This window comes from Triplophysa rosa, linkage group LG9, assembly GCF_024868665.1.
Source record: "Triplophysa rosa linkage group LG9, Trosa_1v2, whole genome shotgun sequence".
Lineage (NCBI taxonomy): Eukaryota > Metazoa > Chordata > Actinopteri > Cypriniformes > Nemacheilidae > Triplophysa > Triplophysa rosa.
Window position 1 is genome coordinate 14,383,818 of NC_079898.1, and position 26,093 is coordinate 14,409,910.

The 26,093-nt window shown below is 37.7% G+C and overlaps 1 protein-coding gene across 5 annotated transcripts in view; it reads left to right on the forward strand.

Moving 5' to 3' along the window:
- The first annotated feature begins 1,034 nt into the window (after nt 1-1,034).
- The window catches only part of ldb3a (LIM domain binding 3a), a 36,047-nt gene continuing 10,988 nt past the window's right edge, over nt 1,035-26,093 (forward strand). For 2 of the 5 annotated variants that reach the window (XM_057342983.1, XM_057342984.1), the window contains exons 1-6: nt 1,035-1,146; nt 3,728-3,922; nt 13,477-13,628; nt 17,428-17,503; nt 19,826-19,848; nt 20,527-20,730. In XM_057342983.1, coding sequence (XP_057198966.1) covers nt 3,827-3,922; nt 13,477-13,628; nt 17,428-17,503; nt 19,826-19,848; nt 20,527-20,730 — 551 coding nt within the window. In that variant the 5' untranslated portion in view covers nt 1,035-1,146; nt 3,728-3,826. Of the gene's footprint in view, nt 1,147-3,727; nt 3,923-13,476; nt 13,629-17,427; nt 17,504-17,886; nt 18,147-19,825; nt 19,849-20,526; nt 20,731-24,851; nt 24,882-26,093 lie in introns of all 5 variants that reach the window. The other 3 variants (XM_057342980.1, XM_057342981.1, XM_057342982.1) reach the window with 2 other exon arrangements.

Genomic DNA, 26,093 nt, shown 5'->3' on the forward strand with positions numbered 1-26,093 from the left:
TTGAGCATTTTTGTTTTTGAGGATGCATTAATATATGAGAAGTTACATTTGACATCAATGTAAGAAAAATGCAAGTTGTAAAGCATTTACACTATATCTTAACATGAACATGAGGCATCAAGTATTTAATTGCTGAAAGCTACCCCCTAATATCTGGTCTAGGAAACCGGGCACTGCACTGCATCATAACCTCATGTAGCATGAAACCAAGCCTGTCAATCATTCACATCCTCTGAGGTCTGCTGTTCTCATCAAATCTTTGAGTCATGTATCTTGTACATCAGAGGATGCTATAAATACGTTTTTTACTTCTTTCTATTTTTAACATGTTCCATTTATATAAAAGAGTCAAAACAGTGAAGTTATTATGTGCACTCAAACAACAAATTGACACATTTATGGTAAAGATAATTACTTACATTATGTTTAAACAACCGAAACACTAAATACATCTTTAAAATCGGTTTAATGGGCATAACCCAGAAGCTTAATTTTATTAAACTAAAAAAAATGAAACAAATGAAAAAAAGAGAAACCCTTACGGTCTGGTCCACTAAGACCTGTTATGGGTCAAATATGTTGCACTGACTCGTGTTCAAAACAGTTCACATGGGGGCAGTGGAGAGACGACTGTCGCTTTAATAATTCCTCTTTAATTTAAATCCCTCGCTCCCTGTCCCGTGTAAGAAACCATACTACGCTGAAGACTTCTCTTATGAATATTAATTAGCTCAGGATGGCGTTGCTTGGTAACCTAACAAACGTTCATTGATATCCATGAGTAAAAAGTTTATTAGCTACCTATTTCTGGCTTTTAGCAAATCAAGTAAATCAAATCGGGGTGAATGATGTCATAACCTATAATGAACATAATGATCTTAGCATTTCAGGATAGAGTACGTTCCCTGATTAGTGGTCATTTTCGTCTGTTCTTTCTAATAGCACCTAAGCCTGCTGGACAAACGTCATGTTTGATACTTAATATTCATGAGCCAGACCCTCACCGTAGTATGATTAGTAAATCGCGTCCCTTTGGGCTCCGGTGATCTGCTGTGAGTGACAGCGCTCGCTAGCCTCCGGAGGAAACGGAGAGACGTAATGGCAGGTCTCGCGACCATCCGTTTGAACCAACTTTAATCATGAAATGTAGGTTAAAAAAACTTTAAAAGTTGTTTGTCTTCAGATTGCTCTACGTTAATGGACGCAACAGGATTAAAAGCGGGAGTTCACATCGTGCTCGAGGCGCTCCGAAAACATTATCCCTGTACAATAGATGATTCTGTTAGTGGCGTGCCTACGTTTTTGTTCATGAGAATGTATCCATTTGGTTTTGTCATTGACAGTTGGCTTACAGGATTCAGTGATGTTCGCTGGTTTGGAAACAGGTGTTTTGTTATGTGTGATATTGTGTGTACAGAAGGTCTTGCACAGGACATCCGCGTGCACGTGTTCGTTGCATGTTTCAGTCCCGCTTTATATATATATATATATATATTTTCCCCAAAAGCTTTGGCTTAGGTGGGATGCATGTTGTTATAAGATGGTAGGTCCGAGCATAAAACTGTAACAGTCTGTTTATAAAAGTTGGATATTCTTTGTTTTATTATTTTTGTTTGACTCTTAACCTTATTTCAACAAACCATAAAAGATGGATATTATGTTCCAAAAGCTGAACGTGTTGTTTGATATCTTGGTGTTAGTGGGAATTTGTGCTTTTTTTGGCTAGACTTGTGGAAAATGTCCTTAGAAACTTTAGGTGGCCTTTAAGGCCAAAGGTTTATGGGGTTAGTTTTAAAATATAATTAGCCTGGTAACATTGTAAGTTAATGGGATGGGATGAACATACCTGTTCCGCATTAATTTGAATAACCAATAACTGCCTGTCTTGTCAAAAAAAAAAATTCTTGTTGTTCCTTCTCTCCCTTGCTTACTCCAGCTTTAATCCTGCTATGGCCTTGTGAACTAACGGTACTGTTTAGCATGTTGACAAAATGTTTATAAGCTCTCCTACTTGTAAGTCGCTTTGGATAAAAGTGTCTGTCAAATTAATAAATGTAAACGTCTAAACTGGCTTGTAAAAATGATCATCATGTTGGCTGTTCAAAAACTGAAACTGCTATGAGGTCATATTTAACAATTGGTTATGACAAATAAATTCATATGCTATATTTTTGCTGGTTTTTCTAAAGGGCCCAAGTTATACAGTACAGTAGGAAGATACGTTTAAGAAGATAACAAATTATAGCCATGTTGTTGAAGTAATAGCTTTAATGGCATGCTGTTAAGAAAGGTCATACAGTATGCTAGATTTGTCAAGACAAGGGCTTGTCTAGTCCTTGAAAGTTTAATATAGTTTTACGTAAGTGTACGTATACAGGTTGTACAGTCAGACAGAAAAATCGACCAAAAAATCATCAACATTTAGATACGGGTTCGTAACATTATGCCAGGAGTTTTTGATAGTTTTTAATATAAATCAGGCTAAAGATGTGAACGTGCTACGTTTCAATGAGAGTTTATAAAATATTTTGCCTGAAATGAGAAAAATAGGTTTGATCATTGCAAACATTATCTGGTGGATTTACAGTTTAAAATGTTGGATTGTCTAACCCAAGTTTGTATAACAACAGTATCGGTCCATGTCATGCCAACATAACACATAGACTACTTGTTTAGAGACATTGTCCAGGATTGGCACTTGCTCTCTGAAATGCTGCCTATGAATGAAGGCATGATTGTTGAACTTTCATGTACACTGTTACTTCAAATTCTTCCATTGACAAAGAGAGCTAAAATTAGCTGTTAACTAGAGGTCTCCCAAATTAGGCAGGGTGAGCAGGCAAGTCCTCAGTTGTTATCTTCTTTCTGATGTCTCAGTGCAGTTTGTGATGTCACGAAAGAGTGCTGGTGCTCCAGAGGTTCTTCTTATCTCTGTTCTATGAAAAGTGTGCATCAGGAGTTTCTCACTGGCACCTGCTCTTTGTTTAAACTGGTGATGTGAGCTCCTAAAACGTACACTTAAACCTTTCGTGGGCGATGCAGTTGGATTCTTGGGATAATCTCGTAAAGGCTTTTCACAAATTCATAAACTCTACATATGAAGGTGAATGTATTAGTTGAGCTGTATTAAAATTGCAATGTGTTGCACTTATTTCAAACAGGTGTTACAGTTCGAGGGAGCTATCCCATAATGCATTATGAATTATTTTGTTCATATTGTCAGCCAGTTAACACTAACCTACCTCATTAACCCATTTATTCTTCATTCTGATCTAATATATGATCCCTGAATCTGGGTTGGCCTCTATGTGGTGCTTAGATACTGTACGTGTGAGGCACTCTAGAAGAAAGGAGTCTAGAAAAATCTTTTAACCTAAGAGTTGTCTATATTAGCCCTGTGAATCATGGGAGGCCTGGCATTCTGGGTGTCCCCTTACATGCCATATACGTACCCCTTCCTCCCCCTCCCCACAATGCCAAAGTGCTGTTGCTCTCTGCAAAGGGCCAGCTATTCTTAGGCTGTCTGTCCAGCTCATCTGAGCAGGCAAGAATCTTCCTCTGGCTCTTAGCTCTGTTGCTCCAGATATTTTGCATTAGTTGCAGTTTGGGTGGGCCTGAATTCATTGTTTGGTGCTATTATTTTGACCTTTTTAGCCTTGTAGTGCTATAGTTTTTTTTCGGGTGGTAAGTGTTGCCTTCCTTTTACACCTTTTTCTTCTACTTTCAGAGGCTGTTTGGCACGTGCCCCACCCCCAACTTAATTTTTCCCATCCATTTGGAGAAATTCTGTTGCTTAAACAACACAGGCCTTTATTATTTTTCAACAATGACTACTTACAACGTGTCACTTGCTGGACCTTCGCCTTGGGGTTTCCGGTTGCTGGGAGGCAAAGACTTCAACATGCCCCTCACCGTTTCTAGGGTAAGACCCCCAATCGTGGCCGACGTGGTCTGTGATTTATTAGCTCAGCAATGTTCAAAGTTTGAATGATCCTCGCAGATTATATTGTAATTTAAGAGATACTTTAATATTATAGATTTCTGAATTTGAAATCTATAAGAGATGTATCAATGGATTCATCATATTTTCTGTAATACCATCATGTGACCTGCATTTATGATTGACGTTTTAATGTAATATTATCCTGTATTAGTGTGCCAGTGTTTTCTCGTTTTCGTTTACCTAGTGCCAAAGTTTTCAGTGTGGTGTTGTTTATCATAAGGCAAACAAATGCTGCATTTTCTTCTTGATTTGGAAAATAGATGCATATGCATGTGTAAAGACGTGACTGTCTTTGTGTAAACTGGCCTGAAGATTGAAAACACAGCCTGGTGATGATAAAACCCAATAAATCCATATATGCAGTATGGCTATACAGTATTGATCATAGTTTGTGCTTTTTAGTAGTCCTTGTACTTGTATTGCTGTTTTGTGTGAGACATTAATCTGGTGATGACAGTTTGTGCATCTTCCGTTTATGCATTAGACAGATGTTTTATTACATTTGGAGTACATTTTTATTAATTGATACATTGTCAGATTTTTGATTTTCACATGCGCATGTTACATGTCACGCTAAAGCTTGGTTGTCTACAATTAAGGTGTCTGGCCTTGTGTCTATGTGTGTTACTGTTAGATCTATGTTTTCACAGTCTAAATAAAATACACCTTACTATGCTCAGATGTCTAGTGAAGACAGATTCACAGCTCTAGGATGCTGCTTTTATTAGCAGGTATCGAAAAAAAAAGATCCTCTCGTGTGATTCAAGCAGTCACAGTGGCACTAGAATCCACACAAAGATGTGCTACCATTTTGTCACCTCTGCCAAAACACCCTGCGCTCAGGAACAATGTCGGTTCTGTCACTACCCTAGGTGGCTTACTGCGTTGGTCATATTATAGTGACGTAAACACCCTTGACTGTATCGTAGTGCACAATGGCATGTTCTGACGTTGTTTTAGGTCTTATATTTACAGCACTGACAGCCTTTTGGCCTCACTGTAGTGGTTACTAAGAATATCTAAATCAAGCGTGGCAGGTCAGTTGTGTGTCTTCCCTACAGGAAAAGACCAGCAGCAGACGGCCTAGTCAGTCACTCTTGAGCGACAGGTGGTACCCGAAGCTTGCTTTTGTTCGGGCGGTCAGGGTGACTCAACAGGGGCTTTTCTATAAAAATACATAACAGGTGTGAAGCCATGATGCAAATGAGAAAAGAAACCTCACGTATTCTGTATTTGAATTCAGACGTGTCAAGACGTTGATTTACGTCTGCTGCCAGTGTTACACTAGTGAGTTTGAGGGGGATACTTTTAAAAGATGGATATTATGTGCCACCCACAGGAGACAGGTCACCTGATGGCTATATACTGACCCCTATATACTGATCCCTCTCTACTGTATAGAGTGCACTGTAAAGATGTTGACTGTATATACACTGTATACAGATTTGAGATTTCATTTGTGGATTGTGAAATTTAGCAAAAAACACCATGGATTTGTTTTGTGTATTTGTATGTCTGTTGTTACATTTGACTTCATTCTACTTTTCTTCATTATTTTTGCAGTGTGGGAATTTCTCGTGCAAATATACTGTAGCTTCTGATCTGAATAGTTCATATTGCTGGCAGATGCAACTCTGCATCACTGTATGCTTTTATTTAGAGCTGTAGGTGCTGAAAAATGGTTTCTCTCTCTTTTTAAAAAAAAATAGTTTCTCTTGGCTGAGATCAGTTTAAGCAACAGATGGCACACAAAAGTGTGAACTTGCAATTCAGTTTGAATTGAAAGCAACAGATGAGGGATATAAATACCTCTGGTGGTTTGGATGATAAGAATTTGCTTTAGGAAAAATAGTCGTATTTAGACATAAAATGACAAGCAAATGGCTAAATATGTTTTGGAAATTGTTGGAAGAGCAGATGTGTAAAAAGAATCCAAAAACTGTTGACAAAATGTACATATGTATTTGACTGTAATCTATACAATTGAGGACTGTAAAATGAGGACCCGCATGAGCGTATTTTATAGGTGACTTGCTGTGGCTTGATTATTAGAAATGTTGTTTCTAATTATAAAGTCACCTAACTGTCACTCTTGCATGGCATAGCATTGCCTAGTTAAAAAAAAGGGGTTTAAAGGAATAGTTCACCCCAAAATGAAAATTCTATCATCATTTACTCACCCTCATGTAATTTCAAACATGGCTTTCTTTCTTCTGCAGAGCACAAAATAAGATATTTTGAATAATGTTGGTAACAGAAAACCGTTGGTCCCCATACATTGATTTGCATTGGTTTTGTGTCAATACAAAATAAGTGAATGGCGACCAATGGTTTTTGTTTACCAACATTCTTCAAAATATCTTCTTTTTTTGTATTCTGCAGAAGAAAGAATGTGATACAGGTTTGAAATGACAAGAGGGTGAATAAATAATGACAGAATTTTAATTTTGGGGTGAACTATCCCTTTAAATGACAACATTATAGTCCTACCAAGCAATACATTCACTAATGCTGTGTGCTTCAGTTCTGTCACTATGCCATGGCATTTGACACTGCAGTGTTATTAGAAACATGTTGGGCTTTGAAAAGATGTTAAAGATTAATGTCAACAGGGATTCACTATATGATCTGCCAAAATACTTGAAAAATGTTGTATCTGGTGAAGGGCATTTGTGGTGGCCAATAGAAATGAATGACAACATACTATTGTGTGCTGTTCTGACTTTCTTTAGAGTTGGTGGAATAGTATTTCACCTCTCAGCTTGTATGAAGGTGTTCAAATAGAGATGTTTTAAATTAAGGACCACTCTCATTCATATGGCATTCACAGAGCATCCAGTTAAAGCTTGTGAAGATTGAGTTTTATGGATGGCCTGAATTTGATCTGCATTAATATGAGCATGTTGGATTAATGACACACATGTGGCTGTCTCTACACAGTATTCAAAGTCGCTTTTTTGACTCCCTAAAATAGCACAACACCCCTGATGAGAGCTCAGTGTTCCCAACAGTGTTGATGTTCATCGTGGCTTTCCAATGCTGGGCTGACTAAATTACATCCCTCTACTTGCCTATTCTCTGATGAGTGGTGAAAACTGTTTATTCAAGTTAGTCTTTAGAAATGGCTGAAAGATGGATGTTGGCAGAAGAAAATAAACCTACTTGATATTTAAAACTGATTATGCCATTCTCTTGATTAATTTCAGAAGCTGTTATTGTAAAAATGGATGCAGTAACCTTTTCTTTATCATGGTTGGTAACTCATTTACAACATGAGTTTTTAGTTCAATGTATAATGTATATATTGTATAAGCTGTACAATGTCTATATAAAATAAATAGCTCAGAAGTCATCAGTTATGCTTTATTAAATCTGCATCGTCTCAGGTGTTTCTGGGAAAACAAAAAAAGATACGCAGCAAGATTTTACAGCTCTACAACATTAACAGCATAGATCAGGTAATTGTTTTTTATGGAATTTGATAAGAAATCAGTTCATATTGAAATTCATAGTTTCCTAGCAAATCTTAGCACAGTTTGATTCTCCTGTAAAACTGTAGAGAAAACACATTGAATAGATTACAGTTGAGATAAAGAAAGAGATCTTAAAAAAAATATTAAGATATTAGTCAACACAACAAGTTTGCATCAAATTCATTGAGGTAACTAATATTTGTAAGTTGAAGTAACTCAACATTTTAGGGCAACCAGGTAATTTGTTTATTTAAGTTTGTTGAACCAACAAAAAGCGACAAATACTTTTTACAGTGAATTGTGTTTTTCTTTCCTAAAGCTATTTGTAGAATAACTATATCAGGGCTCAGCAGATATAAGGTATTTGTATTACATTTGTGTCCAATAATGACTGGGAATTATTCAACAGTCATGTAATTCTTGTCATACACTTTTTTTGTTAAAAAAGGATTTATTTTTTTGATGTTTCTAGTATTATTACAACTAACTTCGTGAAATTACAATTTGCCAGAAAAAAAACATGTTAGTAGTAATGACACTCATCTACCTACAGAACTTCATTATGGATTATGCAGTAGGCATTTCCAATGCAGCACTAGACTAATACACCTGCTGTTTACTTTATGTTTAGAGCATGTGGTGTAATTTCAGCAGCCATGCAGGACTAAAAAAAAAGGCCAGTAAGGCTGCCAGAGATATTACAGTCTATCACGTGTAATTATAATAAATGGTTATCTCTAATTCTCTATGGATATATTATACTACTGTTAGTCATGCAAGTAACAGTCCCCGTCTTGATTTGTGCCATGAGAGCCTGTGGCTGGTGCTGCTGACAGACAGAGCTGTTTTTAGATGGCTGCTGAAGGTCAAGTGAGTCCTGCTGGGATAGATTCTAAGAGCTATTCATATTAATAGCAAAAATGTGGGCTGTTTATCAAAAAAGCTTGTTTTCAGACCACTCATCGCATCGGGTTAATGATGATAATGATGTTGTGTGCTGGTCTATGTAACATGCGTTTTATTCATTTGGTCGTAGGCAGGTTGACTCAGCTCTTATATATGAGGGATGCCACACTGCTCTTTGAGGGGTGCGATCGGGGGGGGTATCAGGTCGCGTTGCATTCATATGGTGTTGGATTCTTTTCGGTCTTGTTAGCATAAATTAGTCCAGGTGGTTAAGTACTTAACATAAGCGAGTATTGCTACTCTTGTATGATGTTACTGGTCATATCTTCACCCTAACAGATATTTAGACACCATGGCGGCGATTTCTCTCTCTTTCTGTCTCTTTATGTTTCTCAGTGGCCTACTTTCCGCCCTGTGATTTACTTGACCCGTAGAACAGCTCCTTTGTGCAGTTGAGAGTGAACGGGAGATTTGAGCCGGCATATCAGCCACTCACTCACCCAGGCATCAATTGGAATGAACTGAGAGAGGCGGACTTGATGCTTGTTTTGTGTGCCAGCCCTGGTAATCCTCCCTCACTCTCTTCAAGCTTTGTTTTTTCACGCTCTCTTCCTTTTCCCCCCGCCGTTAGTTTAGCTAAACCCGGCACAAAGCAACACTGTCGGTGCATACTAAAAGATCTGAATTGTGCGATTGTTATTAATATTTTATTCAGTTTTACCATCCACAATTAGGGTTTTATTTTATATGCACTGCTTACCAAAAGCTTGTACCTCCTGTTTTATTTAAATAATTGAACAAAAAGCCTGTTTCACACATGCATTGTTTAAGTCGCATGTATTTAGATTCACATGGTTGGTTTGAAAGCTCAGAACTGTAGTAGTTGCTGTTGCGGTTGTGCTGTACTGCAAACGCATTATGTGTCACAATGTCATCACAGTTGCTTTTCTGGTGGTGGCAGGAGACTCACCTTGTTATACATCACAATTAAAGATGACATTTATGGAGGAAGATGACTCTTACACCCCACCACACAATTAGGTCTGAGCAGCATGATTTACAGCTCTTTCAACCTCCATTTAACCCAGTATTAATTGCTAGGTTTATTCTTACAAGGCTACACTTAAATGAGCATATGAGACAGACTTGTGTTAATTGCGCCAGTCACTTTGAAAGGGGTGTGAAGTTGGTTTATAAACAGACAGAAAGAATCTGAGATGAGTAAGATATGATTATCAAACACTCTGTGTTCTTCAATAGGGACAGCCGAAGCATATGATATTCTTTCTTCAGTATGTACTGCTGAAAAGTGTCATGATAGATAGACCATCCTGGTGTCAGATTGCACTGATCACATTAAACACATACAGTGTGGACGTGACCACAGTAGCGGAAGCACAATTTATTTATTTATTCATTTATTTATTAGATATTTATTATAATGAACTTGCTTGGTCTATAAACACCATGAACTGTGCTGTGTTTTACCTTTCTGTGTTTTTCTTATTTGCTCCTGTAAAGCTGCTTTGGAACAATGCACATTGTGAAAAGCGCTATATAAATAAAATTGAATTGAATTGAATTGAATTGAAGCACAGCTGTTGCATGCCGATGCATTTTAAAGATATTACACATGGACACTGCAGCCACTTGCTGCGAGTTATTCCTCTAAAAGTAGATAAAAAAATATATGTTTTTACATTTTTGTGCTAATTGTGCATACAAATGTAAAATAGATCTGGAATATAAGATAAACTTGTATAACAAAAAGTTGGTACAGATTCTGTGTGGGTCATTCAGCTCTAGTAATCAAATATCTTGATTTGTGATTGTTCTAATCTTTTTACTAGTTACATAACTACTATAATGTATTTGTTTCTTTTATATGAGTAGCAAAGTTGAAGATATGAATTGTCACGGCTGGGAGCGATCGCGTATGTAAGGGGAGCCCAGCGGCTGGGGATTTACTATGATTAATATTGATGCCAGGTTTCACAGACAAAGCTTAAAGCTAGTCTTTTCTGCTCTTTCTATATATATATATATATAAAACTTAGCTTTGTATACTGTGGTAGGCTATATGAGACCAGTTTTAATGCACTTATGCTTTTTGTTGTCCTTATGCTGTTCCAATTGCTTCCATTGTTTACCTCATTTGTAAGTTGCTTTTTGCTCTAAAACATCTTAAAATATGTCAGTGCCATTGTTTCGTCTCAATAGGCACACCAGTAATGTTTTATTACTTAGGCTTTTTTATAAAAGTAACTTAAATATCTTAATTTAACTATTTACATTTATTCATTTGTAAATGTAGTTAAATTAAGATATTTAAATTACTTTTATAAAAAAACGAAGAGTTATTCCTCACTTAAGTTAAGTTCTGTCTGTGAAACCGGGCCTGAGAGTTCAAATGAAACACTTAACCCCTCGTTTCTGAAGAGAGCTGTACATGCAGTTGTTGTACTGTAAGCTGTCTGCTAAATGGCAGGTAACCTTCATTGCTCTTGAAATTGCAGACACATTGTTCATTTTGAATAATTTCTTAAGCTTTTGAAATAGGCTTTGAAAAGGTGGCAGTGACACCTCTGACTCTAAAGCCTTGACTCAGACGCACATGCATTGATTTATTTATATTCAATTAAAACGGATGGAAAAATACACTGAAAAAGAGCTCTTCTACACCTCCCAAAGGGAGTTTTGCTAACAGTCTCTTAAGAAGCAAAACATGACACAGTGTCAAAACTTCCTCATTCAGCCAGAAAAGATGAAAATCTGAAATGCTTGCTTTTGCATTCACATCAGCATTTAAACAGACGAGACTGCTCGTACAGTTCCTTAAGGTTAAGTACAGTGGGTTGGCTGGTGAGGCAACCCAAAAAACACAGCTAAATGTCTCACCAGATTTAGAAGTGTCAACACAGACTCTTACATGTCAGTTTTTAAAACCATTATTATGACCCTAATTCTTGTTTTCTTTAAGCAATTACGTCATATTTGATTTTGAGGTCAAATGCGACCGAATGGGAGCTTAGGAAAATGTCTTTTTGAATTCATGTATTTACTGTATATATACTAGATGTTGAAGTTTGACTAATGAGGGCAGGTGGTCAGAACATCCTGAGAGGTTTTAGTATGTGAAGTGAAGCAGGCAAGAAACATCAACATTAAGACAATATTACATATCGCTGATGTCCTTCTGAAACCTCGTATATCCATATCTCTTGATGTTTACTTTTTGCCATAAATCATTATAATTAGTCACCCTTTATGTTTGCCACTTGGTTCTAACCAACAAAAAGTATTAAAAAGTGTGTGTCAACTTTGACAAAACAGCATTTAATCATTGAAAAAGTACAGTGTTTCCTAAAAAACAGTGAATTTGGACATACAAGGTTTCGAAAGGACAGGAATGATATATAATGTTTTCTTTTTCATTTCTTTCAATATTTCAAGTTAAATATATTTTGGCTACAACTGAGCATATTTTATTAATGTAGTTATAAAAAGCATATTTTGTGGGCACAAAGGGTGATATAAATTAAGAGTACCATAATGTGTTCTGTACATACTTTTCAATTAAAAAAATCATCATTCATTGTGCTACTAATATACTGTAAGTACTAGTGTTGTCACGATACTGGAATTTCTAACTTCGATTCAATACCTAAAAAAAATCGATATTCGATACCATTTTCGATACCACGGGGAATAAACTGCCATAGCAATAAGGCCCTAATAAGCAATAGCAATATAGGCCTTTTTAATTTTTATTTGAAGTTAAATTCAACAAGACTAGACAATGAGGTATATATTTTTACATTATTTATTAATTGTTAATCTAATGTTAATTTTACGAATACATTTACTATTTAAAATCAAAGTTGTATTTGTCAGTATTAATGGACCAGACCCTGTTGAAAAAACCAGCCTATGCTGGTTTGGTATGTTTTGATGCTGGTTTGCTGGTTTGTGCTGGTTTGCTGGTTTAAACTGTTCATGTGCTGGTTTAAGTGGTCATGTGCTGATTTAAGATGGTTCATAGCTGGTTTAAGATTAAACCAGCATCGATCAAAACATACCTTACCCAGCATATGCGAATAAGACGAGTGGATGAATCATTGAACAGCGCACATACTGTACATAGAGCGCTATGGTAAATACTGGAGTGCAATCGTGTATCACACGCGAGAACTGTTGTGGAGACTTTACCTGCACCAGCATTATTTCAAACATCAAATTAACCGGAGCGAACGAGACGAGTGGATGAAATCATTGATGAGCGCACATAAAGACAGAAACGCGTGCATTAAACATGAGAACTCTTGCGGACTGTGTACTAACATAAACAACATATAACCAGGGCGAATGAAATGAGTGGATAAAATTATTGATCAGCGCACATACATGGATCGCTATGGTAAACACGGGAAGCGTAACGAGCGTGCACCACGCCAGATGTGTTACTGAGACTGGCCATATTTTCTAACATAAACACGATTTAACTGCCACAAACGAGTCAAGTATGTGAGAGGAGGCGGGGCTCTGTTGTTATGCGTTCACGTGCAGTGTGTGTTAACTCACTGTCGGAAAAGACAAAAGAGAGTGGGAACGTGCAGCTGATATCGATACGTGGGACATGGGTATTGGAACCGTTTCAGATTCTTCAGTATCGATACTTATCGAAATATCGATATTTTTGACAACACTAGTAAGTACACATTATGTAAGATTTGGTGAGCATCTATAGCCATAACAGAGAGCCATAACTTTAAGATCGCGGTCTTATTTTTTAGCAGATAGGAGGAACACATTATCTGTTCATGCAGCATGGCAGACGTGTGCTTGAGATCTCAGTGTTTACCCAGCTGTCATGGATTAGCCATCACAGTTTTATTCCCTACTAATTTTATTGAGTAGTCACTTGATGTCTTCACTTTTGTTGTTTGTCTTCTGTTTACAAATGCAATCGATCAGAGCCACAAGCAAGAAAAATAAGTCAATAAGTACATTTTTGCTTTGCGGTTGGCTGTGAAAATATTGTGTTTGCGGATATGATGACCCATCAGAATTTCATATAAATGTTTCTTGTGACAGATTACACCAGGGAGCAAGGCAGCATTGAGCAACCTAAATCAGGGTGACATCATCGTGGCTATTGATGGAGTCAGCACAGAGGGGATGACACACCTGGAGGCCCAAAACAAGATCAAGTCTGCCAATTTCAATATGGCTCTCACCATGCAAAGGTACAGTGCAGTGCTACTTTGTGGGTGATGTGTGGGTGTAGGGGCAGCTTTTGTCTGCAGTTGTTTGGACCACATGTAAAACAGAACACTCAATGGAAGAAATACTTAATGAATTGAGACGTCTGTTTAAGCATGCACATGTCTTTTTGTAGTGTTGTTTTGGTTGCAGATCTTTATAAAGATGCTATAATAATGATGGTCATGACCCTCAGGTTTTGCTGACAAAATTCTCTATATGTCAGTAATGGTCTCCATGGTGGTCTAAGCTGGTTTGTGCTGGTCTAGCATATAGGTTCCAAGCCAACTGTAGGGCTACTAGATCTGAAATAGAGCAAACAATAGCATAATTTAGCTTGATAAGCTGTTCAACAAGTATGTTCTACCTTGTACTGTAAATTGATATGATTTTTTACTTATGCAATGACTGATGCAATTCAAAATAATGACACAAATAATCTGCTCCTAAGGCAACATTTACACCTGCTCAGCTGATTTTCCATCATGTATTTCTGTTAAAATACACCTTTCCAAAAGTGATGAAAACCTTGCTTGCTGCACATGTTCTACAAAGCTCTGAATGATGACACGGTAGGCAGTAATAGATTATTTAAGACTGTGTAAGATACAAGTCACATTTAGTATCTGGGGATATTGGGAGACAGTGTGTGATAGAATCATCCATCCTGGTTAAACTGACATTGTCAGGTCAAGGATAAAATCCCAGGATGATTTCTCTGAGTTTATTGTAGACTTTCATTCTGGTGAGGATAATGAAATGGTGTGTCATGTTTACACTCGTCCCTCATCTCTCTTGGCAACCGTAGGCTTATAGTGAACTGTGTATTCACTGACAGCTAAACCCAGTTGTTTCCTCATCCTATAAATATTGTATAATATCAGTTCTTATAGATGTCTCTTGAAGGACTTTTGGTTTAGTTTCATGTTCATAGCAATGTATTTCGCCTCCTTAGATTTTTGAGCCAGGTGCCTTCTATGATTGAGAATTTAAACAATTGTGGCAAGAATAAACTTTTAACAGTGTTCAAATTTGGTCAGCCCAATCCAATTGCATCTTCCACGGATCACTTTGCACTAAACTAGCAAATATTTCTTTTTCTTTGCTTATTTTACCTTAGCTTGAACATGGCTTTCAAAAATCCATGGTTTCTAATGTGAAAATCTGGCATTTATTGATGCTGTAAAATTCAATGAACCGTAAACAGACAACAGCTTCAATAAATCACTAACATGTGACCGAGATTGTGTGTATGTCCAGAAGATAAGATGATGTACATGTTTAGCTAGGAAAAGGTCGTGGATTTTATTGCCTTCCTATTTTCTCTGTTAGTCTGAACTGACAGATGATATAAAGTGTAGGCCTGATATGGCACATTTTTACAACTCTGTGACCTCTGAGGTTTTTTATTCGATTGTTCACACATGCACACACACAGACTATTTCTCATGATCTGATGAGTCTTGTATAGCCAAACATCCTCTCACAGCAACAGATTTCTGTATATTCCTCAAAATATAAAGAATCTCCAAATTACCATTGAAGATGCCAAAAATATCGCCATTGATCGGCAAGCGTGGAAGTGTATGGTGAATAAAGCAGGAAACCAACCGGCACCGACAGCAGCGTATTGGTTACGAGGACGACCACCTCCAAAATCGCTGGCTTACGGATTAAAGAAGAAGATCATTGCATGTCATTTCAGCGGCTCTCTTCTGTTTCCTTCATAGCCTCTGGCTAATGTCCATTCACGCAACTTTGGCTTCACACTTAAGATTTTCCAGCCCAGTGCTCTAACTTAGGGTCAGACAGCCTCCACACATGCATGCATACACACACCAGTTGTGACACAGATTGAAGGGGGTTAGCCTGTTAAAGGTCCAGTGTATAAATTTTAGCAGCATCTAGTGGTGAGGTTGCGAATTGCAACCAACAGCTCACTCCACCCCTCCCTTTTGAAGCACTATGGTGGCTGACACAGCACTAAGATGTCGTCATGTTTTCGCTTCTTTGCCGAAGGAGATAATGTATTTACGAAACACTCTGTAGAGCAGTTTGTCTGTTTAGGGCTGCTCTAAACAGCATGGTGAATTCTATGTAAGGGGACCCGCGGTGTATGTACTGTAGATAGAAATAGCTTATTCTAAGGTAATAAAAACATAACGCTCTGAAGACATGGTTATGTATATTCTATTGCATTTCTGTCAATAGATCCTATAAAAAATGACACGCTGGACCTTTAAGGGAGTGATGCAGTACTAGATGTTGTTCACACTGTATGCGCACAACTCAGATTTTTCGCTGATATGTGATATAGATCTGTTTTTGTGGGTGCCAGTGTCACATTAAGTCTGAAAATGCCCCACAGACTGCAAAAATCAAAACCAGTGCAACATATATTGGAGCACACAGCAAGCACATAGATCTCATATGTCTGGTTTACTTTAAGCTTTCTGAGTTATTGTGTTTAATAGATGAACCGCAGGAGTAGAAAACCAGGGTTAGAATATCTCAAACACGAACTGCATCAGTCATTTATGACATCAGGGTTTTTTTTATCGCTGATCTTTCAATACCAGGTTGCAATTCTCATGTATCTTCAGCACTTACTGTATGTCAGGTTTACTGCAGATTCACTCTATCATGAGCAAAAGCTGTTGCCTTCATTTCAGATTTTTGTGCACAACCTCTGGATTACTTCACTTTAGCAGTGAAAATAGATCCCAGAATTCCTTGTGGATATACAGAAGGAACAAGGAGCGATGGAATGAGAGTGTAAAAGTGTTCTCCATGTGTCTTATTTGGGTTGGTGCTAGGTTTTGTGCTCATGCCCATACTCTTATATTGACAGCTTTTGACACCTTTTATTTATGTTGAGTTTTGTTTGTTTGTTGTCTACCTTTGTGATATTACAAGGACTGCCACACTTTTGCAAGAAAAAGCTAAACAATATTTTTCATCCTTTGTGTGCCTCAAGGCAAGCAGTTTTTTTTATGTTTGCGCTGAAAAGATTTCATTTGAAAAAGCTGTTCTGATAGTTGCAATAAGTCTTCCATTGTTGATAGGATTTATTGTGTTGGTATTATGACTGTGGGGTAATCTCAGTGAAACCAAATTGAAAGTTGCGAGACGTGTAAATTGAGCTGCACAATTAATCGAAAAACTAATCGGGATTACAATTCACAACAACGCATCAAACAATTACATAATCGTCGAAAGCCTCAATTACAGCGGTCCATTTGCGCTCATTTCTGTGCTTTTCAGCCGTGTGTTTGGGCACAGAATACAGTGGCAAATCAGATCATTATTATGTTGACGTGTCCTTTAGGCATTTGTTTCGGATTTTTTTACTAAGAACTTATCTCCCATGATTATTTTATTATGGTTATTTACAGTATATTATTTAGTTTTGAATGTGTATAGAAAGAATATGGCATGCAGCTGTTTCAAAGTAAGTTATAAAATATTTCAAAGCTTTAAAGTCAAATCTATTAATCGACAATAATAATCGCAATTGCAATATTGATGTAAATAATCGACAATTATGATATTTTTCATAATCGTGTAGCCCTACGTGAAAATATTTTGCTCAAGTCTCTCAAGGCTATAGCTGTGTTTATCAGGTCCACAAAATATAATTCATGATATGGTTCACATACAGTATATTCCTGGTACACTGGTAATTTCTTTATAAAATATGCTATCAAATTCTTCTGATTGTACTGAAGATGTGATCCAAGCACACTTTAAATTATTCCTTGTATTTGCTCTGTTTTATCACAGGTCAAAGCGGCCCACCCCACTTCCCATGGCTACACCAAGGATTGACTCTCCTATGCCTATGATCGCCCATCAGAAGGTCTGATCCCATGCATTCACATACTTCAAACCAAACAGAAGTCATCTTCCATTATACATTCTCACGACGAATCAGGAGACTATAGACGGGAGAATAAACTTCATCTAAATTCTGGGTTTAGAAGGGGGACAGGCTTATATTAAGAGGACTTTGTACAGTAGAGATTTCCCTCAACTCACAGTGGACCTCAAAAAAGCGGTCTGATGTCCCCTGGTGGTATACTCGGCATACTCCAGAAAACAGTTCACTTTCAATTTTTACTCATGATTAGAACATGCAAACACATTCCATGCTGACTTGATGCATTTTAGCACTTCATGAATAGTTAGCTTAAAATTTATTTTTAAAAGTTGTTAAATTATTCATTTACATGCTTCTTTAAGGATCAGCCAGTGCAAATGAACGGGGCTCTCTCAGCTTCTGAGACCAGCAGACACACCAACCTGTCCTATAGCATGAGCAGTAGTGGAGATGCGTCTTTGCTTGTTCAAAGTCATTTACCTGCTCCCGGGGACAAATCCACATCCATGCAAAAAAGGCAACAGTATAACTCCCCCATTGGTCTGTATTCTGCCGAGACACTAAAAGAGATGGCCATGCTACAGGAGAGGGCTAAGAACATGGGGTCAGGCATGCCTAGTGGGTATGTAATCATGCATAGAGTTGTAGTCCCACGTGGTTGCTAAGTCCCCTCTGACAGAAGAATGACAGCAAGCATGCAAAATTCAGAAACCAGATAATACATCTGTTGAGGTCACCCCATTCCCCACCAGTATTAGTAAGCTATTGGAAGACCTATATTGCTTCAAGACTGTTAAGAAATTTGTAAGGTGGCTGTTTTGAGTTTTTCTTATGGCAGTCCTCCTTCAGGTATTCTATATTGGATAATATGCTCATATAATCGTATTGTGTGACTGACAGACATGAAATTATTCAATACTTGGAGAGTACAAATTTAATGGAAGCACTATATCGTACTACAGCTTCAGTTGCGGTCTGCAGCGTAATCCCATAGCAGTGTTGCTTTGGTGGAATATCAAATGGATGACTGTGTAGTGTACCCTCTCTATATAACCTGTGTCACATGTGGTGATATAGCTCTTAACGTGCGCCATGCCACAGAGAAAATCCCATGCCATCGACTGATACGGTCACACAGTCGCCATAGAGACAGGAGTGAGAACACCTGTTGCCGTTCTCTCTATAAACGGTCATGGAATGTCAGGGTTCAGTTTTCGAACTACTCTGTTACATTACCCACACTCCTTCATGTTACATAATGTGTATTTCCAATTAACATAGTAAGGACGTCACAGTATTTACATGACATACATGAGCAAATCTCAGGAAAGTCAATTTAAGCAAAATGAAGGTAAAGTTTTTTGAAGGTCACTGCAAGCATAGATTTGGCACACACAAAGTCAAACCAATATCTATATGAAAATATATATTATCTTCAACTTTCTTTTATTGTTCCACATTGAGACGGACATCTTTAAGATCCACTGTAATGCACGGATGTAAAATAATGTTCAACATAAGATATTTTCCCCCAACCATTAACCAGACATTCACTTAATGTATAACAGATTGTGTCTACGTGAATTCTTGTAGAAACAAGTGTTTTTAAATACTGCAATTCTGTGTATATGTGTATATCAGGACCGCAAACTTTGTGCTCACTCTTCAGATGTGTCCGTCAGCGCGAGGAATATTGTTTTTATAACAAATCACGCTTAATAACTCTTTTAACATCAATCAGGTCCCACACATATTCTCTTTGAGGACCTCTGCCTTAAAGGAATAGTTCACCCCAAAATTAAAATGTACTCACTCTCATGCCATCCTAGGTGTGACTTTCTTTCTTCAGCTGAATGTGCAGTTAGCCGGAAGCTTAAAGTTTGAAATAGAAATGATTCTTACACAAACCCATTGTTTCACTTTAAAGACCACTGGAGATATGGATTGATTTTATGATTGATGTACTGTATGTGTTTTTTTTAAACCATCCGTTGGCATAACGAGAAGAGCTGGAATATGTTTGTGTTTGAAAAAGAAAGTCACCAAAGGTGGCATGACCGTGAATGAACCATTCCTGAAATTTCTGCTTCACTGGCATCAAACAGAATAGCAAATGGTTTATTTATTTGTTTATTTTTGTGTTACCACTAGTGACACAATAATTACACGCTGACACTGCACTTTTAAATATCTGAGAAAATCCACCCCTCGAAGGACTTTTTTTCGCACAACCCCTGTGTGTTAAAACTTGAATGAGTTGCTAACCACTGCCCTTCTCTCTGTTTCTTTCTGCCATTGTAGGTCATTACCAACACACCTGCCAAGTTAGTAACAGCCTCCTGGCATAACGTTTTAGTTCTCTGTGTGGTATTCATGCATGGAATTGTTTGGAACTGCCTTTGTGGTGTGTTATCAACAATAAAGTGTGGTTAGTGAGATTTGTCTTACCATGCCATCAAAGCTGGCTTAAATGGTGTACTAATGCTTAGCATAAATGTATATGACAACACAGTATACAGAAAAACTTATCAGAATTTAGCGACGTAGTCTTTCAGTGCTGGGTATATATTGCCATACTTCCTTGTAATATCCATGACTAATCCCAGCTGGCATTGTGCTATACCGTGTGTACAGTTATATATATATACACGTGTGTGTGTGTGTTAGGGGGCTAGAGGTTTGCTTGCTGAACTCTTTCATTAAACCTATGTTTAATGTACATATTGTTTTTGGATAATTTTCCGTTCGTCGTTAATTTGTGTGTGATGTTGTTCTGCATGCTGTAGTTATCTATCTTTTTTGGGTAAAACGTTGGAATAGTTAATAGATCCCTTTAAAATGAGACTATTATTGTTTTTAATCATTTATCTATTACCGTACAAAATGTACCTCACTTTGTCTCACCTGTAACACCTTTCTTAATTTTCAATCCCAATTAACTTTACACACTTCTTTCTCTCCCTCCCTACTGATCCCTTCTCACCCCTCCCTCACTGGCACAGCAATGAGTATCTGCCCAGCTTCAACCCCATAGCTCTGAAGGACACTGCACTCTCCACCAACAAGCCCATAGAAGTGAAGGGGCCTGGAGGCAAGGCCACCATCATCCACGCTCAATACAACACTCCTATCAGCATGTACTCCCAGGATGCTATTATGGATGCTATTGCTGGTCAGTCCCAGGCCAGAGGTAGCGAGCTGTCCGGGTAAGACCTCCTGCACCTAACTGTCTTCTCCCATAACCTGCATGACACCACGGCGCAATAACGCCTGCCAAACAGCAATGCTTGGCCTGGCCAGCGCTATCTGCTAAATGCTAGAGGCTCAAGAATTCACAAGGATGCCTGATCATAGTCCGAACTTTGTCTGATTATTAGGTCTGTGTTCTAGCAAGGATAAAACATTGAGTGTTTGACCCTTTGAATGTATACAGCGGATAGAGAAAGACAATTTGTGACAGTTCTTATGTTAATATTTGTTGCAGGGGCGTAGCTACATGGTGGCCATGGGTGGCCACGGCTACCCCTGAATGATGGATGGCCACCTATCTGGCCACCTCTGTTGTGTGAAGCAGTTTTGAGATGCATGTCGGAGTTTACAGAGTGCTGCGCAGATCATTTAGCGAATGCACTGAAAGTGACGCGAGAACATTACTCTCGCGTTAATATGATGTCATACGCTGACGCACTGCCGCAAACAGTCTGAGCGCTATTAGCTGAACAGCTGCTAACCTCTTCGCTTCGTGACAGTGTACTGTCTGTGTACCATTGGAAGTTCATCGCGAGCAGAAGGATCAGGGTAGGGTTGCACCAGCCATTCATAAGTTCTTTCTTAAACATGAACGTAAAGTCCACACTAGAGGCTTAGTAACTACTACTAGCTAGTTTGTAATTAAATCTGTATGTTAAATCTTAAGACCATTTGGTCTTAAGGCAGAACGTAGCTAGTTCGTAAGCTCTCCGTAAAGTAATGCGTAGTCGCATATGACGTTTACCTTCAACAGTCCAATAGCAGCCTTTAAATTTGTGAGAAAAAGTTGTTGAAATGTTGTGAATTTCAAAACATTCTTGATTTAAACTTATTTTACCTCACATAATAACGATAAAAACCGTATATAGAATACTACATTTCATGAATAACATATTTAAAAGTAGATTAACACACAAATGCTGTTTAAAACAATACAGCCTACTTAATGCAATAAGAAATGACATGCAATATGGGTGCTTTCATTTTACTGCCAACCGCCAATTAAATAAAAAGAAGATTATTTCATTTTGACGTGCACAACACAGGCAGATATACACACACGGAGGCGCGCTAGGATGGTTCGTGTTAGAGCAGTCGTCAAAAATTTAATGTCATCACATAATGTTCTTTATTTTAAAAGGTAAGTGACTGTAAATGTCAGCATTATCATGTGTGTAAATCATTGAAGAATGTCGAGTGAAACAAGAGCTTATTCCGTTAGGAGGCTTCCGTAAATATTTAGTTTATACGTAACATTACGCTTCAACTAAGTTGAATGGTGCAACTCAAAAATATTTTGTAGTGCGTACGTTGTAACTTAATGCCCGTTTAAGTCAAAACTACAGTAGGCTAAGTTGTAACTTATGCACAGCTGGTGCAGCCGGCTCCAGGTCAGTAAAATCAGTCTTGTTTAACTGGATTTCATTCATTAATTATATTTTCGCAAAAGTTTAAAGGGCACGTATTTTGCAAAATTCACTTTTATAATGTGTTAAAACATTAATACGTGTCCACAGTGTCTGTAAACAAGCAGTCTAAACTAGGGATGCACGATAAATTATCGTCCATATTGGTATTGGCCGATAAATGGTCATTTTTAATGTTATCCGTATCGGCCGATTATAAAATTTAGGCCGGTATATTATAGCCGATAAATTATATATCATTTCTACTTGTTGAACCACTTCAGCTGCACTCTGCTCACAGTTAAAATCCAGTACAGTACTGTCTTTCTGTCATGATCATTCACTTACTGCTATTAGCAAAACATTTTTGACGTTGGATGTAGATATTTATGATTGCGTAAGGAACAAAAGCATAATGTTTGAAGCCGACTGCTGTCTTGAGACCTGTTAGACTTGTGGCTATTGACAACACCTTTCTGGGTTGCTCTGGAAGAACATCTTTAATTAGTTTATGAAATAAACATTATACCAGAAAAGTTTAAAAGTTAAAGAATCTTTAATTAGTGTAAAGTGGGCTTGGTACATGATTTTCAGGGGGAAAAAAACATCGGAAAATGTTATATGAAGATTTAGATACTGTATATCGAACCAATATATCGGTTATCGGCTCACAATGTTCAAGAATTATCGGTTATCGTTATCGGCCAAAATTTGCATATCGGTGCATCCCTAGTCTAAACAGTTAAAAATGTGCTCACTCCTTTTTTAATAATTTGCGTAATTCAAAAACCCTGCTGGTAAAAGCAAAGATTTGAATTCTGCCGTTAATGTCGTCACTCAACGGCAAAGCCCGCCCAGCAGTGGTGACAATCTGCCCTATTTGCTTAGACACAGTCCCATGTGGGAAGTACAACAGTCGCCATCGTTAGATCATCACTGGAGCTACACAATGTCCTCGCCACGGAGGGCACTACAGTTGTTCTGTATTAGGATGTACCGACCAGCATAACTGTCTCCATAGACTCCCGCAAGCTGGGTTATAGAGAACAGCATGGTTAAATTTAATTTATGAAGGCAATGTCCCGCTGAGAATCGGTAAAGTATTTCACGTTTCCGCCAATCATTTCACTCCGGACTGCTTCATGAATGAGGGCCAGTACAACGCTGGACTTTCAACGAGGTTGCTACTGAAACCAGGAGCAATACCAACACTTCGTGCCCAGTCCTCATATCCAGCAGAAGCAGTAACGTTAAGTATCACGCCTCATATTGTTGCTGATTAGTCTTTCAAAATTGCCACTCTTAATGTGCTTATCGCGCTATATTGGTAATGTTGCTAACAATAGAAGTACAGCGTCTAACTGTATTTATTGACGCTGCCCTCACATGCTGTCGTTCTTATTGTAAACAATACGTAAAGTAAGTGTGACAGTACATGATAGAACAACGTTGAAAGCGTAGTATAACTGTAGTAACGTTAAACTATACCTGCTTGACCTCCATGCAGCATTTATTCTCTGGCTCTGTAGTCATTTTACTGCAATTCCCACAGGAGCACCTGCACAGCGATTTATACATTATCATGACAGACCATGCTAATGCTTATCGATCACTTGAAGAACGTTCATTTCACAATAACTGCAAAATTACAACTAACCATTCGGAAATGTCCTGTTCCATTCTTAAGGTTGTCACTTCTTGTGTCTCTCCATCAGTGTCAGACTCCGGTTCGTACATATAGGGCTGAAAACCACTAACAATTACTGACATTTTGATGTTTTGTTTTGGCCGGTACGCATCAGCACGAGTTCCTGAAACTCTGCCCTCCTCTGGAGAGGGGGCTGGGACGAAAAGCTCATTAACATTTAAAGAGATACAAGCAAAATTGGTGCGTTTTTGCACACACTCAAAAACGGGCAACTTCAACATGCTATAATAAATGATCCGCTGGTTATTTTGAGCTAAAACTTCACATACACACTCTGGGGACACCAGAGACTTATTTCACATCTAGTAAAACCATTCAAACAACCTCTCCTTTAAGTTGGGGTACTGCAATGTTTATTTTCTATAAAAAATGCTAACTTACTGCAAATGATAGCTAGCAAATTATTTTAAAATAATGTTAGCACATGAAAGCATTGCAAATAAATTGTTTACTTTACGTTCTTTGTGTATGTTTTTGACCAGCAAACTATGTGTAATGAAGAATTGGTGTAAATTACGGTAGAAGTTAAAGAATTTCTGTCTGTAAGGATTTTTTGGTCACTCTAATAAAATCACTGGGTCTTACCTGGCCACCTCTAAAAACAAGTTCTGGCTACGCCCCTGATTTGTTGTATTTAGTTTCTGTAGAGCTAGCTGGTTAGAATGGTTATGCTAAGTAATGGTCTGTTGTGCGTGTGTGTGCAGTGTAAATGTGCTCATTTTGTCTACTATATATTAAATGAAAGTGAGTATATTTTCATGTTTGTCGCTGTCAGTCATCATATCTTCTAAATGGTTTATAATAGAAATCACAGAGGCCACCCATTTTTTTAATGATGCTGTCGCTCTCATTCAACTAATTTCCCTCTCTCGCTCCATCCCCAACCGGCCATCCATCTGTCCATCACATACCTTGCCCCCCTCTTATGTCCATCCATTGCGTTGCATCACAAATGGTCCTGCAGCAATGAAGCGCTTACTGACTCCCCCCTATCGTAAGTAGCCTGAATTCATGTGTTTGATATGAGCACCTTTGCTCTCCTTTTGTGTTTTCCTCTCTTATGCATTGCATGCCTGTTTACAATCATTTCCTTGTTCATTTCTCCCTCTAACTCCATTATCTAATTTGATATGTGTGCCTCAGTGGTTCTGAAGTTCAGCTATGCACCTTGTGTTGTTTATGAGCGAGACTGTTATACATGGCTAATATTTGAGGATATTGTCTTTTGATTCGTCAAATACTACTAGAGAATTCAAACTGACACATTTTATTTAGCTTGGTTTCTTACCCCTAATATTCTTATCCAATATGACAATTGCTCCGTACTTGATCGTGATGCGTGACTTTGATTGTCCTTGTGGTCAACTTTATACACTAAAACATGTTTTTGCTGCCTTAAGTTAATTCAATTAACTATTTTAATTTTTTTATGTTCTTCAATGTACTTTAAGTTACACTCAACCCCATTCCAACATTTAAAGTAGGAAGTTCAAATGACTTGTAAAGCCAATTTGATTGTAGTTTATAAACTTAAGGACGCATTTTCTTTTTTTACGTTGATAGGTTTTTAGAAACCTGTTAGGTTTACAGAAGGAGGGCCTGCTGATTTGAAAACTGAGAATCGGTTCAGTGATTTTTAAGTTTAGATTTCAGGTTTCTGAATGCTACACTCTGTCATTCTTCTGGGTGAGAGATACAAGCTAGATTTGTGTTAAAAATGTGCTTTCTTGGCAAGCTTCTGGCCAAAATGCCCATGCTTCTCCTCTGATGTTTGTATGTACCATATGTATAAAAGTATGCTCTGTATTCTTGGCTATATTTGACTCTGTCGTTCCTTATACATCTATGTTAACTAGGGCTGTCAAACGATTAATCGTGATTAATTGCATCCAAACAAAAGGTTTGTGTTTACATAATATATGTCTGTGTAATGTGCATATTCATTTTGTATTTATAAACACATACATGTATATATATTTAGATGTGTTTACTTATATTTACAAGTAATTTAAATGATATATAAACGTTTATTATTTTTTATGTTTTATATATTTTCTGAAATGTATGATGTATATTCTGATGTATGTGAATGTGTTTATAAATACAAAATTAATATGCACAGTACACAGACATATATTATGTAAACACAAACTTTTATTCTGAATGCGATTAATCGCGATTAATCGTTTGCCAGCCGTAATGGTAA